This window comes from Ictidomys tridecemlineatus, chromosome 2 (genome assembly GCF_052094955.1).
Source record: "Ictidomys tridecemlineatus isolate mIctTri1 chromosome 2, mIctTri1.hap1, whole genome shotgun sequence".
NCBI lineage: Eukaryota > Metazoa > Chordata > Mammalia > Rodentia > Sciuridae > Ictidomys > Ictidomys tridecemlineatus.
The window spans coordinates 208,064,622-208,080,964 of record NC_135478.1 but is presented as its reverse complement, the minus strand read 5'-3'; the positions used below and the strand labels follow the sequence as shown (position 1 = coordinate 208,080,964).

At 33.9% G+C, this 16,343-nt stretch overlaps 1 protein-coding gene across 2 annotated transcripts in view; it reads left to right on the top strand.

Moving 5' to 3' along the window:
* The window catches only part of Copg2 (coat protein complex I subunit gamma 2), a 134,617-nt gene that overhangs the window by 41,929 nt on the left and 76,345 nt on the right, over positions 1-16,343 (top strand). The window contains exons 6-9 of one of the 2 annotated variants that reach the window (XM_005331098.4): positions 1,031-1,106; positions 3,220-3,312; positions 4,200-4,286; positions 6,118-6,275. In XM_005331098.4, coding sequence (XP_005331155.1) covers positions 1,031-1,106; positions 3,220-3,312; positions 4,200-4,286; positions 6,118-6,275 — 414 coding nt within the window. Of the gene's footprint in view, positions 1-1,030; positions 1,107-3,195; positions 3,313-4,199; positions 4,287-6,117; positions 6,276-16,343 lie in introns of those variants that run through there. The other variant, XM_078040541.1, reaches the window with a different exon arrangement.

Genomic DNA, 16,343 nt, shown 5'->3' with positions numbered 1-16,343 from the left:
TTCTTTAATAAAGATCTGTTCACAATGGTTGTTTCTAAGTGATATTAAAGGCTAGGTAGGTGGGCAGAGACTTAAGTATTGTTTTATACTTTTCTGAATATTTAAAAAATGTATCGTTAAATGAATTATATTTATAATTTTGAAAACAAAGAAATCAGAGGACTCTCGGTTACTCTCAACTTTTTCCTCTGGTGTCCTAATGCTTTGAGTTGGGCTATTTTGGATTATGTAAGAGGAGTTGAAGAATGGGGAATTGATAGTTTGGGGATAGTGTAAATGCATGGAAGACAAGAGAAGGGAGAGTCCTCCGTTAAAAACCTTCTTAAAGTATGGGTGTAGAATTTTGTTCCTCAGTCTTCATGTCTATACCTGTTTCTAAAGCTCAGCAGAAATATCTGAAGCTGTTGATTATTATTTTAGAAAGATGTACAGGAAGGTGAGATAGACTTCATGGGTTAATAATTTTTGAGAGTTGCTTATAAAAAGTTCTGTCTACTAAAGGATTTGGGTGGATTTCAGCCTAGGCCTCTCAGTACTGTTGTCCTTACTTTATTTTTTAATGCAGATTTTTAATATTTTAAATTGTGTTTTTTTCCCTTGTTATTGTTTATGTGATTTTTATCTCTCTTTCCACTGGCATTAAGTTCTGTGAAGGCAAAGGACTTTGTTTTATCATTGTATTCTGTAGCTTAGAATAGTCCACTTCTAATAGATTTAGCACTTACAAAAAGAATATACTCTGCAGCAGCTGGGGTTGTGGCTCAGCGGTAGAGCGCTATTCTAGCACATGTGAAGCCCTGAGTTCGATCCTCAGCACTGCATAAAAGTAAATAAATAAAATAAAGGTATTGTGTACAACTAAAAAGTAAAAAATAAATATTTTTTAAAAAAGAATTTACTCTGCAAACATTTGTTGATTCAGTAACTGTGTTAAGATAACTATGGGAACAATTGAGAATTAGCTAGGAGTGGACTCCTTAGGAGAGAACATTTCAATTGATGTCCATTTAACTAATTTGGTTTTTTTTAGTCTGACTAAGGACATGACTGGAAAGGAAGATATATACCGAGGTCCAGCCATCAGGGCTCTCTGCCGAATCACAGATGTAAGTTCTCTGTCTTACTGAGTTACCTAAGGGAGCTTTTTAACTGCTAATGATGTGTACATTTAGTATGATCCCCTAGTTTGACTTGGTCAGTCTTCTGTGTAAGAGAAACAAGACCACCGGAAAGGCTTTTGTGATTCCAGGCTTTTTTTTTTTTTTTCTTTCAGTTTGTTTTTTCCTTTTGTTTATTCATATTAGTCTATTTTCTCTGTATTTGCTCTCACAAACTTATTATAATTAGGGCACTGTTTTTATTTAGCTTTTTACTCACTGTGACCAAAAGACCTGACAAGAACAACACAGAGGAGGAAGTGTTTATTTTGACTCTTGGGTTGAAAGGTTCAGTCCATTGTCAGTTGAATTTATATCTTTAGGTATGAGGTGAAGCAGAGCATTATGGTAGAAGGGCCTGGAGTAGAAAAGCAGCTCAAGACTTGGCAAGCAGGAAGCAGAGAGAACTCTAACTCACCAGGGACATAATATAAATCCCAAAACCACACTCTCAGTGACCTATTTCCTCCAACTGTACCCTACCTGCCTACAGTTACTGGCCAGTTAATCCATATCAATGAATTAATCCACTTATTAGATTATACCCCATAATCTAATCATTTCACCTATAAAAATTCTTGTATTGTCTTATACATGAACTTTTGGGGAACCCTCTCATATCTAAACTATAACAGGCACATTGGTTATAGGAAACAAAAACCCATTAAATTTCATTTTAAAAATAAAAAACTTTATTATAGGACACAAGTGTTTCAGAATTAGAGGCTTATAACTAGTCACCAGAACAAGAAATAAAAAGCTCTAAGGGAACTAACTCAGCAGTAAGATTTCTCAGATATTTACTGTGATGATCTATCATCTACCAGATTTAGGCCCCCTTGTTCAAGATATTTAAGAGAATCTCATTATCCCTTAGTAAAGCCAGTAGTTTGTATCCACTTGGGTCTGAGTCAGGTGATTAACTTTGATCTAGTCCATTGTGTCTGGAAGGATTGGGTCATATAAAGTATATCAGGTTATTCCTTTCTAGGAATTCTGAGTAGAAAAGATTAAAATGAAAGTAGGCCAGCATTGCCAAACAGATTGAATAACAGCTGTACTATAATTCATGCTTTGATATATCTTATGTGTATCTTTGCAACCTTCTCACACTTTAAAGTTTGGGCCTGATCAAATTGTAAATTTAGTAAATCTGGATTATAGAACAAATAATATAAACAGGTTAATTTTTTTGCTGCCTTTTTGTTTCATTGTGGTTGTTTTTGTGTTCATTGTTTGATTGTTAGCATAAGATTTGACTGTGCCAGAATATTGATCTTGGTTCACTCATTTTTATCTGTCACCACTGTATTACCACCTTCTTACTGCTCACATTTTTCCCAGTGAAAGTTAAAAAGAATTTTATTTCTCAAGACTTCCATACTGAGGTTTTACTATAGTAGGATATTACAATTACACATTTAATTTCTTATATGTCTAAGATAATCAGGAGTTACATTTAATTTATAGGACTGTCTAGGATTCACATATAATATATGCACTTCACATAGAAGTATCTTCAGAACTTCAAAACTGGCCTTTGTTTCTATACAGAAATTTCTTTATAATATCCTTTATTTGTAGGTTTAACTTCTCTATTCTCTTTAAACTGTACTTCTCCATTTTGAGACTGTTTATTTCATTGTTGAACAGTTATGTTTTCCTACAAATAATCTTAAATTTTTTTTTAATTGGGGTTGAATCCAATATTGCTGTAACTCTGAGCTACATCCTTAGGCCTTTTTATACTTTGAGACTAGGTCTTGCTAAGTTTCTTTGCCTGGCCTCAAACTTGCAATCCTCTTTCCTCAGCCTCCCGAGTTACTGGAATTACAGGTGTGCACCACCATTCCTAGCTAAGTGTTCTTCCTTGAAGCTTCTACTGGGTTCATTGGGTTCTGCCCTCTGGAATATGATTACTGTGTTACATGATAATTCCTTGAAGGCATCTGGATATTTGTACAGAAACAAGTATATGACTGGTTTTTGTGAGTTATTTTAAAGTAGTAATTTTGCATGACATGTTTTTCTTCAACAGCTTTTTCTTTTTGAATGTTATTAGGGAACAATGTTACAAGCCATTGAAAGATACATGAAACAGGCCATTGTGGATAAAGTCTCCAGTGTGTCCAGTTCAGCACTAGTGTCTTCCTTAGTAAGTGAGCAAACATCTTCCTGATTCTTAAGTATGATGTAGTTTCTAATTGCTAAAACATAACATTACTATGATTTTCTCATAAATGAAACAGATAAAAAGTACATACTGCTTCTCTGTTACTTTATCCAACTGTGTTTTATCTAGAGGAGCACTGAGCAGTAAAAACTGAAATACATTTGAAGAGTTTTGGGAATCTGAAAGTTGTGTACATAAAGAAGATGGGGGAGAGGGAGGAGACAGCAAAGTAGGAGACAGCGAAGAAACTGAGGGCATTCTTTTTAAAAAATCTTCCTTTATGACTTGCATACTACCTCTTTGTCCTAGGTGCCCTGTCTGCACATGTTTTTCAATCCCAAGTCTTCTGTCCCAAATCTGAATTTCCTCTAAGGAAGTAGTTTTTGTTTTAATAACAGCTTTTTTTTCTCCTTTTCTTCAAAATAAACTGTATTTATTAAAACCTGTTGCATTGTATTTGATTAAAATCAGTTTTCAAAGTGTGAATGCATTAGAGCAGCTGAATCACAAGACCTGATTTTGGAATGTCATTGGTCAGGGTTTTTTTTTTTATAGCAGGGGTTACACTGTATTCTATTCCTTCTTCCAAGGGAGTTTCTTGGAAGTAAAGCAGGTTAACATCCATTCCTTCCCTTTCTTCCCCTCTTATTATTTCCTTTTACACACCCCTTCCAGCTTACATGTATTTACCTTTGCGAAGGGATGTTGAAGAAAATATTTTGGCTTATTGTTTTAGGAATAGACTTACACAGTTACAGAGTTTTCTTTTTTTGTGAAATGTCTGTTAGTAGTTTTGCAAGGAAATAAATTTGTGCTTCTAAACTTTAATGATCATGCATTTCTATTCTCATTTCCCCCCCTATATTTAGCATATGATGAAGATAAGCTACGATGTGGTTAAACGCTGGATAAATGAAGCCCAAGAAGCTGCATCAAGTGACAATATTATGGTCCAGGTACTATCATTTAATCACATTAGCATGTCTCAGAATCAACTTTCTTAAAGGGCAATGTATTGATTCTCCAGCATTAATTAAAGGCAAATTCTTTGGCATATTAAGCTGACTACTGGTGCATATTCTCAAGTAAGTGTTTCAGTAATCATGATTAATGCCATAGGCCTTTCAAATAGAAGCTAGATGACCTCTCATAGGAATGTTTGGGAACTAATCTTATGTTTTGTAGTAGATTGAAATGCCAGTCTATTTCATAGTGCATTACAGTCTTTTATTTGAAAAATAATTTGAGTAGAAAGATATTCCATCCCAAATTTCTCAAGCCTTGATTATAGACATCTTAAAAATAATAAAGAGCTACTTTTAAAATTGTTTTATATAACATTGGTTTTTAATTTTTATTAAGCATATACACCAGCATGGCAATTGAAACAACTTATAAGATCATGAACCAAAAAGGAAAGACAAAGAGATTACAAGGGCAGCTTTGAACAGAATTCATTCTTGCATCAGTTTTAGTATTAATCACATAGTAAGATCATCTGCTTAATGTTCTATTATTTAAGTGTTGTACTAAGTGTTTTGTGAGAAATCTAGACTAAAAGTTTACACAAAAGTTTTTTTCCAGGGGTGGGGTTGTAGCTCAGTGATAGAGCGCTTACCTTGCAAGTGTGAGGTTCTGGGTTCGATCCTCAGCAACACATAAAATTAAAAAACAAAATAAAGGTATTGTGTCCATCTACAACTAAGAAAAAATATTTAAAAAAAAAAGTTTCCAGATTCTGGAACTTCTTGTTTCATTTTAGTTAGTTTTATTTGGAATTACTTTGAAATTAGCTATAATTGAGATTTTATTTGGAACACTTCCTCTTTCCCTAGGTTGTCTCTTCTGAGCTCCAGTGAAATTATAGAAAATCAATTTTTAAATTGTGTTAAATTAAGGAACAGTGATTTTCTAATTATGTAATTCACTTAAAGTACTACAACTCACACAACATGTAAAGATATTTTCAGTGTTCTTGTTAATTATTAGTTTATGAAATTTAGAAATCATTTTGTCAAAAAGATCTCCTTATGGTATTTATTAAGCTATTTCTTATTAAAAGGAACAGGATTAAATTTGTAACGGGCAGTTTTATGTACAATAATCCATGTGTATTTGAGAAGATATTTATGTCTTTTTGATGTTTATAGCTTCTTGTGTTAGCATATTTAATCATAAGAGGAGAGTAGTAATTTTCTCTTGGAATATATTCTCGCTTTCCTAACTTTCATTTTTGTGTTTTTATATAAAGTGTCTTGATAATAATACTCCTTTAGCTTACTTTAGGAGATTAATTCTAGACCTCCTAAGGTGGTCACAGATGATTTAATGCCATTAAAAGAATTTTGTAGCTGGACATAGTGGTGCATGCCTATAGTCTGTCACTCAGGAGACGGAGCTCAAGAACTTGAGACCAGCCTGGGTAACATAACCATGTCTCTAAATAAACAGACAAAAGAAATTAAAATGAATAGATAAAAGAGTCTTGTAACATTGGTAAAGCTTTGGATCTGGAGCTGTTGAACCTGCTAGAACCATCTTCAGGTTGTATGTCACCTCCTTCATACTCTTTCCATCTGAATTTACAACTTCTAGGATTATTTAAAACCTCTTCTCCTTTTAGTCTTGAGTATGTTTAGTTCAGTATGAAAAAGATTCTGTTCATGTACTTTTGACTTGAGTATCCTTTTACTAAAAATCTTAATAGTTCCATGTAATTCTGTTTTCATATTAAGTGTTTTGACTTCTGTCTAATCTGCATGCAACATTCTTTTTCTTGTTCTTCAGTACCATGCATTGGGAGTCCTATATCACCTTAGAAAGAATGATCGTCTTGCTGTTTCCAAAATGTTAAATAAGTTTACTAAATCTGGCCTTAAATCACAGTTTGCTTACTGTATGCTCATCAGAATTGCTAGTCGCCTACTAAAAGAAGCCGAGGATGGGTAAGTTCTTCATGTAAACCTGAGTTATTTTCTATTTGCAAAGTAATACACCTTAGAGTTTATTTACTTTATGAATATCTTATGGCAGTGCTGACTTTAGTGATAAGTTTGATGCTTTCCAAATTAAAAAAAAAATTAGAGGATTCTAAGCAATACAGTTTTTTTACTTTAATATAGATTTTTGTATATGTACTTAATAGATTACAATTGCTAATAATATACTAATAAGCTGATATTGAACAAAATAATTATAGATTATAGGATATACAAACAATTAAATAGGAAAGCTGGAAAGACATTAAGAATCATCCGGGGTTGTAGCTCAGTGGTAGAGCACTTGCTTAGCATATGTAAGGTACTGGGTTCCATCTTCAGCACCACATAAAATAAATAAATAAAATAAAAGTATTGTGTCCATCTACAACTAAAAAAAATCACCTTAGATATCCTTTATTCTTATTAAAAAAAAATTACTGAATTAACAATCTTCTCAAGATCATTCTGCAAGTCTGAGGCATGTATGACCTTACAAGATATACTTTAGTAGTCTTTTGGAGCCTTAAGAAAAGAACAGGAAGAGGAGAGAAATCTTTCATGGTACAGTAAGCTGGAGCTGAATCTAGGGAGTAAAAAAGGCCTTCTTCCCCTGTGCAAAGGATTATGGCTTAATTTATACTTAATTACATTACAGTATGGTGAATATTCTAATCTTATGAGGATGAATGTTGTAATCACTAAAAAGCCTTAAATGTTAACAGAGGCTGGATATAGTGGTACACACCTGTAATCTAAGCGTCTTGGGAGGCTGTTGCAGGAGGATTTCAAGTTCAAGGTTGGCCTGGATAACCTAGTGAGACTTGCTCTGTTTCAAAATAAAAAAGGGTTGGGGATATAGCTCAGTGGTAGAGCACACCTGGGTTTAATCCCCAGTACTGCAATCAAGTAAATAAAGCTAATGAGGAGATGAAGTAGAATATTTAAAACATTTGAGTTTCCCGTTTCTTGTGCAATGGTGTGACTTGGTCAGATTAACCCTTCTGCAAAAAGTGATTATATCATTAGTGTAGAAATATGCCTCTAACAGTTGAAGGAAAAAGTGATTATATCATTAGTGTAGAAATATGCCTCTAACAGTTGAAAGTGAATGGTGAAAAGCAGGTAACAGTTGATGCCTAGAAGACAAAAACTATTCTGGGTGAAGTTCATTTATGACTCTTTTTCTGAGATCATTCCACAATTCCTGGGTATGAGATGGCAGAAAGCTATAGTATTTACTGGACAAAGTCAGAACACAGCTTGAGGTTAGAAGAGTGACTGAAAACATAGCGTGGAAATTCTGAAAAGAAGTGAGTTTCAAATTCAGACTAAACTCTAAAGAACCTTGTTGGTTGACCACTGAGTGTGCATGTACAGGGGAAGAAGTTAGGAGCCTGGATTAGAGCAGGAACTGTTAAGGTAAAAGCACTGAATGGAGAATTCAGTTGCAACTCATTGTGGAGAACATGAAGTTTAGAGTTCTGTCTCAATCAATATCATGTTTTACAGTATTTGCACTGTATCATTCACCATATCTAATATATAGTGAAAAATTACTAGAGTGCAAAGAATTTGAGAAATGTGAAACTGACTTTGATATTATCTGGATATTAGAATTAGCAGATAAAAACTTTAAAGGCTCTTTTATCAATTTGTCTAGGACTAGGGAAATAGTTATCTTTGAATGAACAAGGGAAACAGAAACCTAAAAGAAAAAAAAAAGGTAGAAAGAGCTTAAAAGTACTTTGTCAGGATTCAACCAGAGAAGCAGACTCAGGATATAAATATATGAAGAGATTTATTATAAGAAGTTGGTGCATGTAGTTTGGGGGCTGACTAGGTAAGCCCCAAATCCATAGAGGAAGCAGTCAGGAAGGGAACATCACAGGTATGGTGGAGTTTATTTGGAAATTACCTCAAGTAAATGTCAATTTCATCATTTACAAGTTTTGGGGGTTTTTTTCCCAAATAACTTCAGGACACAAATTCACTAAGCTTTCTGCCAGAACATACAAAGGATCCACCTTACTCCAGTTTACAAGAACGTGTTCTTTACTTCCTTCTGAGTCCTCACTTATAGTGTCCTTCAAGTTCAGGTTTCCATGGACAGTCTGTGAGTCCTCACCACCAGTTGTCTTAAAGATCAAATTTCTAATAGATCTGTTCATAGCAGTTTAGGCTTTGTCCATTATGCTCCTCAAAATCTTCTAGCTTCCACTGCCCAATTCCAAAGGCATTTCCATAATTTTTAGATATTTTTTAACAGTAGCACCCTATTTACAGGTACCAACAGGTACTTGTTTTAGTTTTTTTATTGCTGCCATAACAATTTCCCACAAATGTAACAGCTTACAACATCCATGTATTTTCTCACAGTTTGGAGATTAAAAGTCTGACTCAGGTCTCATGTGGCTGAAGTCAAGGTGTTGGCAGTGTGCCTGTTACTAGAGATTTTTGGGGAGGAATCTCATTTCCAATCTCATTTAAGTTGTTTTCCAAATTAATTTCTTAAAGGTTGTAGGTTGTAGGTCCCTGTTTCCTTGTTGCCTTTCAGGCAGAGATTGTTCTCTGACCCTAAAGCTGTCCCCATTCTTCATACTTTGAATGAACAGCTGAAGGCCTCTTCTCAGTCCTTTGTGTGTTAGCTCTTCCTCCTTTTCTTTCACCATATCTCTGTTTTTAAGAGCTCATTTGATAGATTGCACACCCACCTGGATAATCCAGTTGCATAACCTTAATTATTAAACCTGCAGAATTCCTTTGCCATGTTATGATGTAACATATTCACCAGTTATGGAGGTGAAGGCATTAACATTTTCTTTGGGAGAGGGGTTGTACTGCCTTCATAAGGACAGTAATTGGAATGAATAATTTGCTTCATTAACTTAATAATAAATTAGAGAAGACTGGTAAAAGAGCGAATACATTAAAATTAATAGAGATATAGCAATAGAAAGTAGTTAATTTGAAGAACAGAGAGAAAACAGGTTAAATAAAGAGAGCCTCAAAGAATTGTGAGATAATATCAAGTAACCTAACATATATGTATTTAGAATCTAGAAGATATTTGAAGAAATAATGGATATTTCCCAGTATGGGCTTATTTTAGGAATATGGTATTTTTTTAACAGTCAAAATTCAACACAACTATACCTCATTTAAAAAATGAAGGACAAATGTCTTAATGTTTTAAGGGGTGCAAAAAAAAAAAAAAAGAAAGAAAAAGATAATTCCATGCCAATTTGCGATTAAAAATCTGTTTACAAACCAGGACTGGAAAGGAACATCATGATGCTGGCAGGTATACTATTAAAGATTTTTCCCTTGAAATTGTGAATTAAGATGTCTGCTATTTCTGTTTTTTTCCCCCCTTGTAGTATTGGGGATTGAATCCCAGGCCTTGTACATACAAGGCAAGCACTCTACCAACTGAGCCCAGCCCCTTGTTTTGTTTTTTTTTTTTTTAAGTAGTATTTTACTAGTAGTTCTCCCTGGTGCAATAAGAAAGGGAAAATAAAATGTCTGAAGATTTGAAAGGAGGATGTACCACTCTCTTTATTTGTAGATAACATGATTATATATACATAGAAACTATAAGATCATCTACATTATCTGTTAGAATTAAAACATGAATTTATCAAGGTTGTTGGGTATAGCATCAGCAGCAATAAATAAAACTAAAACAGATTTTGGTACCTGTAAATAGGGTGCTACTGTTAACAAATCTGTTTGTTTCTTATTCTAGCAACCAATAAATAACATAAAATTTTGGAAAGATAGTACCATATTGCAATCAAATCCTTAGGAATAAATTTTCCAAAAATTGTGTATAAATATACAGAAAATTACAAAAATTATTTGAGTAAATGGAAGCATTTATCATGAATAAATGGACGCATATATCATGTTCTTAGGCCAGAATATTCAGTATTACAAAGATGTCATATCTTCCTAAATTGACCCATGGATTCCATGAATTCCTTCCCAAACAAAATCCCAATCAGCTTATTTTAAATATCAAAGAAAGTTGACAATAAGACAATTTATTAATAATAGCCCAAAGGCAGAAACAGTCCAAATTTCCATCAGTGCTAGAATAAAAAAATATGGTGTTAGTATGCAACAATGGAAATGAATAAAGACAACCATGTGGATAAATTTCTCCAAGAAGTCATACATAAAAGAATACATTCTGTATTTATATTAATTTCAGACTTAATAAACACAAAACTAATTTGTACTGGAAGTTAGGATAGAGTTGAAAGTGTGCCTCAGGTAGAGCTCTTGCATAGTATGTGTGATTCTGGATTCAATCCTCAGAACCATCAAACAAACAAAAAAATAAGTAAGGATAGTGTTGTTGTTTTTGAGGTAGGATCAAGGCTAGTACTCATGAGGGAAATTCTGGAGTGTTTGAAATATTTATTTTCTTGTCAGGTTTATTATAATTCATTTATGATTTGAGTATTCTATTATCCATTGTTGCATAACAAATTGTTTCACAACTTACCATATTAAAGAACAATAAACATTTTTTTCTACATCATTTCTGTGGGTGAGAGATTTGGAAATCTTAGCTGGATTGTCTTTGTTTGTGGTATTCCAATCAAGGTTGCAATCAAGATGTTGGCCAGGGCCGAAGTCATCTGAAGGTTTAATGGGGGCTAGAAAATCTGCTTCCAAGGTATTCTCTGGTATCTTGATGTGGACTGTTGACAGGATATCCCTATTGCTTGTTATGTGGACCTCTCCCTCTGTAAAGTTTCTTGACTATCTTCACAACATTGTGACTGGCTTTCCCTAGAGTGAGTGATAAAAGAGAACATGAATTTTTTCTGACCTGGTCTTTGGGCCACATGTCATCATTTCTGCAATATTCTATTGAGTAAAAAGTCCAGCTATATCAAGACAACAAATAGCAGAAACCAAGAATCATTGGAAGCTATTTTCAAGTTTGGTTACTATATTCTTGAACTGCCATAACAAAATACTACAAATCAGTGGCTTAAATGACAGAAATTTATTTTCTTAAATAGGTTGTGGTGCTAGTATGCAACAATGGAAATGAATAAAGACAACCATGTGGATAAATTTCTCCAAGAAGTCATACATAAAAGAATACATTCTGTATTTATATTAATTTCTGGTGGTGAGGGATCTTCCCTTGGATTGTAGATGGCTGCCTTCAGTATTTGTCTGGGGAAAAACACAGGGACAGAGGAAGAGAAAGTGCACAAGTGCCCTCTCTGGTGTCTTTTCATAAAAGGACACTAATTCTGTGTAATCACCTGTGTAATGAGGGTCCTACCTCATTCAACTTTAATTATTTTTTTGAAGACTCCATCTCCAAATATAGCCATACTGGGGATTGGTGCTTCAACATATAAATTTTAGGAGGCCACAGACATTCAGTCCTTAAAAGCTACTTTGTACACTCTTCTGTATTTTTGATGTAATTTTAGTATAAGGTTAAATTTTTTAAATGGCCAATAATTTCTCAGACTTGTAGAAAGATCTAAGATTGAAAAAAAAAACGTGCTGAGTAAAGTGAAGGACAAAGATAAGCACATTTGCACATTGATTTTTTTTCAACATCAAGAGTTAAGAGAAAATTCTACAAGTCATATGGAAATAAAGATATTGACCTGTAGTTATACTTCAGAGTTTTCTCAGCTGCATCGAATGCAAGAAAGCAGTAGAGCAATACCCACCTAATGCTGTGAGAAAATAACTGGCAACCCAGAACAGCCAAACTGTTATTCAACCATGAAGGTGAAAGATGTTTTCAGACATATAGGTTTATCATAAATAGTTTACCAATCACTTTATAAAACAGATTTTTCTGCAGCAAGAAGAAATAGATACCCAGAAGGCAGTGATGAGATTTAAGAAGTAATACTGAGCAATAAAATTATTATAAAAGTTGGTAATTCTTTATTGATTTTTTTTTGTAGCTCTTAAAATTTGAATAATAAGGTCTAAAGTTCTAGAGGATGGCAACATGATAAACAGTATTGTAGATGGTGATATTGGATGTAAAAGTAGACCTTTTTTTTGGTGTGGGAGGAAGTTATTATAATGCTTAATATTTAAGTTTGTCAGAAAAGTATATCAGTTATTAATTGCTTAATTCATTTTCTGCTGCTATAACAGTAAATTATAAACAATAGAGGTTTATTTGGCTCATGGTTCTGGATACAGGAATATACAAGAGCATGGCACTAGCATCTTGTGAGGGCCTTTGTGCTACATGTAACAAGGTTGAGGGTATCACACATGAGAGACCATACAAATGCATGAAAAAAGCAGGAAGAGAGGGACACAATTTTCCCCCTTTACACTGAGATCACTCCTGTGATACAGCCCTAATTCATGAGAGCAGTGCCCCTATGAACCTAAGTCTTAAAAAAGTCCTACCTCTCAACACTGTTGCTCTGGGAATGAAGTTTCTGATCCATGAATTTTGGGGGGCACATTTAAAATACAGCAGTATTAATATAAAATGAATGTAAGGCTTTCAGAATGTTAAAGAAAAAAAAAGAAAAACGTGATTAAAAATTGTTAAGGAGAAAAAATAAGTAAAGCATGTAAATAAAAAGCAAAATAAATTGGGTGGAAGTTGTAAATGTATTAGGTGTCACTCTCTGTGTGGCAAATTGGCCTCAAACTTAGCTGCTTATAATAAACATTTATTGTCTCACAGTTGCTGTGGTCAGGAATCTGGGAAAGGCTTAGCTGTCTAGTTCTGGCTCCTGGTTCCCCTTGAGTTTGCAGTCATCTGGGACTGGAGGATTCGATTCAAATTTCACTCTCATAGTTGTTGGCAGACCTCAGTTTCTTCCTGCTTGTTGGCCAGATGTGTCAATTTCCATTTTAGTGAGACACTGTAGGGTATCTCAGTTTCCAAGTAGTATGGCAACTGACTTTTCCCAAAACAAGTGAATTGAGAGAGAACCTGACATGGAAGCTGCAGTGTTTTATGACCAAACTTGAAAAGCGACATGCTATCATCTTTCATTTATTCTTGATCACATTGGCAACCTTGGTATAATGTGGGAGGGGACTACATAAGGATGTGCTTATTCAGAAGTTAGATTTGTGGGGGCATCTCGGAGTCTGACTAGCACATGTAATATATTATTTATTGAAATGAATGTAAGTGGATTTACCTATGAAAAGAGCTCAGATTGAATAAATGAAACAGGAGAACTATTATGCCTTTATAAATACACTGCTAAACAAAATGACAAACATTTATAATAAATATTCACAAATATGTATTAGGTACATATGCACAAGGAATATAATATAGCAATATTAGTAAGCCAGAATAAGAATCAGTATACAGTGTTAAAAATAACAAAGTGAGATTTTTTATTTTGACAGAACAGTCTAAAAAACAATATAATATGAATGAACTTGTTTCAAAATATGTAAATTAAATGAACTTGTTTCAAAATATGTAAATTAAAATCATAAATAAATATAGGAAATTTAGTCCTCTGCATCTCTTCCTAGGAGGCTTTAACACATCCCTCTCAGAAATTGAGCGGTACTTAGAAAAATGTATATCACTAATCACAAAACCGACCTTGTATTTAGAATTCTGTATCCAATAAAGAATATGCAATGTTATTTAAACTTTTTAATTGAGAAAAATAATGTACATATAGAAAAATATATAAAGCTCACAGGTTTTTGTGCATTATATGTATAAAATTGCTACGAAAATTTTATTTAATGATCACACACATTGTGATCATTAGCTGTCTGGTTCCGGCACATTTCTAGGATCCCTGAAATGCTTTATGTATCCTACTTCATCACAAGTATTTACCTCCAGAAGAAACCATTACTTTGACTTTTAAGGTAGTTGTTTCTTTGCTTTAGCTTTTTACACCCTTTTAAACAGTACAGTTGTGTCTTGTTTTGAACAATCAGTAACTGTATTTTGTGTCATTTTTTAATATTTAGTATTTTATTATAAGAGTCACTCTTGGTTTTGCTGACAGCTCGTTTATTTAAATTTCCTTGATAATTTTCTAGTTTATTTATTCATCTTCTATTAATGGACATTTAGGTTGTTCTCTGTTTGGGGCCATTATGATTAAAAATGCTACAAATGGCATCACTGTGCTAGTACCACACTAATCCTGTCTTACTCCATTTTTTTTGTTGCTATAAAAAATACATATGGTTTCTGACATATGATACTTTGATTTAGGATTTTTCAACTTTATGGTGGTGTAAAAGCAGTATGCATGCAATATAAGTTATACTTTGAATTTTGATCTTTTCCTAGTTAACAAGGAAACATAATAAATTACAAATATATATGGGTATATATGCACAAAGAAATACAGTATAGCAATATTAATAAAGCAGGTTTATCAGGACATAACCCCAGCATAAGTAAAGGAACATCTCAATCTGAGACCCAGAAATTTATGAACAATAGTCATTTATTTGGCTCAGTTATGAAGGCTAAGACTCTAGTTAAGAGCATACTCCAAGCATCTACTCAGCATTTGGTGAAGGACTTCTCATAATATGGTGGAGAGCATCACATGGTGATACAGATCAAATATGCTGCTTCAGGGGCTGGGGGTGTGACTCAAGTGGTAGCATGCTCTCCTAGCATGCATGGCACTGGGTTCGATTCTTAGCACCACATAAAAATAAAATAAAGATATTGTGTCCACCTAAAACTCAAAAATAAATATTTAAAAAAATATGCTGCTTCAGATGTCTGGTTCCTCTTATATAAACTCAGTACTGCCTTTATGGGGTCCCATTCTCATGACCTCATGTAATCCTAATTACCTCCAAAAAGGACCCACTCCACATACCATTAACATGTGAATTTGGGGATTAAATTTCTAATACTTGAACATTTAGGGGACACCTTCAGACCCTAGCAATTACCATAGCTTATCTCTGTATATAAGTATGCCTTTCTCTAGGTATGGGAGTGCTAGATCATTGGATATGCATCGCTTCACTTTATATAGGTAATGCCAGACTTTGTTTTTCTTTCTTTCTTTCTTTCTTTTTTTAGAGAGAGAGAGAGAGTTTTTAATATTTTTTTTTTTTTTTTTTAGTTTTTGGCAGACACAACATCTTTTGTTTGTACGTGGTGCTGAGGATCGAACCTGGGCTGCACGTATGCCAGGCGAGCGCGCTACCGCTTGAGCCTCATCCCCAGCCCAACCAGACTTTGTTTTTCCAAAGTGATTGTATCATTTTACACTCTAGCTAGCAGTATGAAATTTCCTGAGGCCAAGACTTGATGTTTGTAAAATTTAAAATTTTTTCTAATCTAAAAGGTATCTTGAATGTTTTTTTTTATTGAGATATAACTCAGAGTCCATAAAACTCACCTCTTTAAAGTATACAGTTCAGTGATTTTGTATATTTACAAATTTATGTCACCATCCCTTCTAATTCCAGAATGTTTTCATTATTCCAGGAAGAAACCCCAACCATTAACAGTCAGTCTTCATTCTGACCTTTCCTGTTTTTTAATCTGCATGAATTTGCCTATTCTGGACTTTTCTTATGAATGGAGTCTATATAATACATGACCTTTTTTTTTTTCCCTGTATTCCTTCACTTAATGTAATGTTTTCAGGGTACATCTTTGTTGTGGAAGTATCAGTATTTCATTTTTTACAGCTGAATACTATTACATTTTGTAGATATATCACATTTTGTTTATCCATTCAAGCATTCAGTGACATTTGGATTCTGTCCACTTTTTAACTGTTATGAACAACGCTGCTGTTGAACAGTGTGTGTAACTTTTTATGTGAACTTCGGTTTCAGTACTTATGGGTACTGATAGGGTTTGTATGTGAGGTGTCCCTTAAGCTCACATGTGAGAGTGCAAGAAGGTTCAGAGGAGAAATGATTAAGAGTCTTAACCCAATCAGTGAATTAATCTCCCTTTAGGGATTAACTGAGTGGTAACTGAAGTGGTAGGTTGTGGCTGGAGGAGGTAGGAATTGGGGCCATGGCTTTGGGGTGTATAGT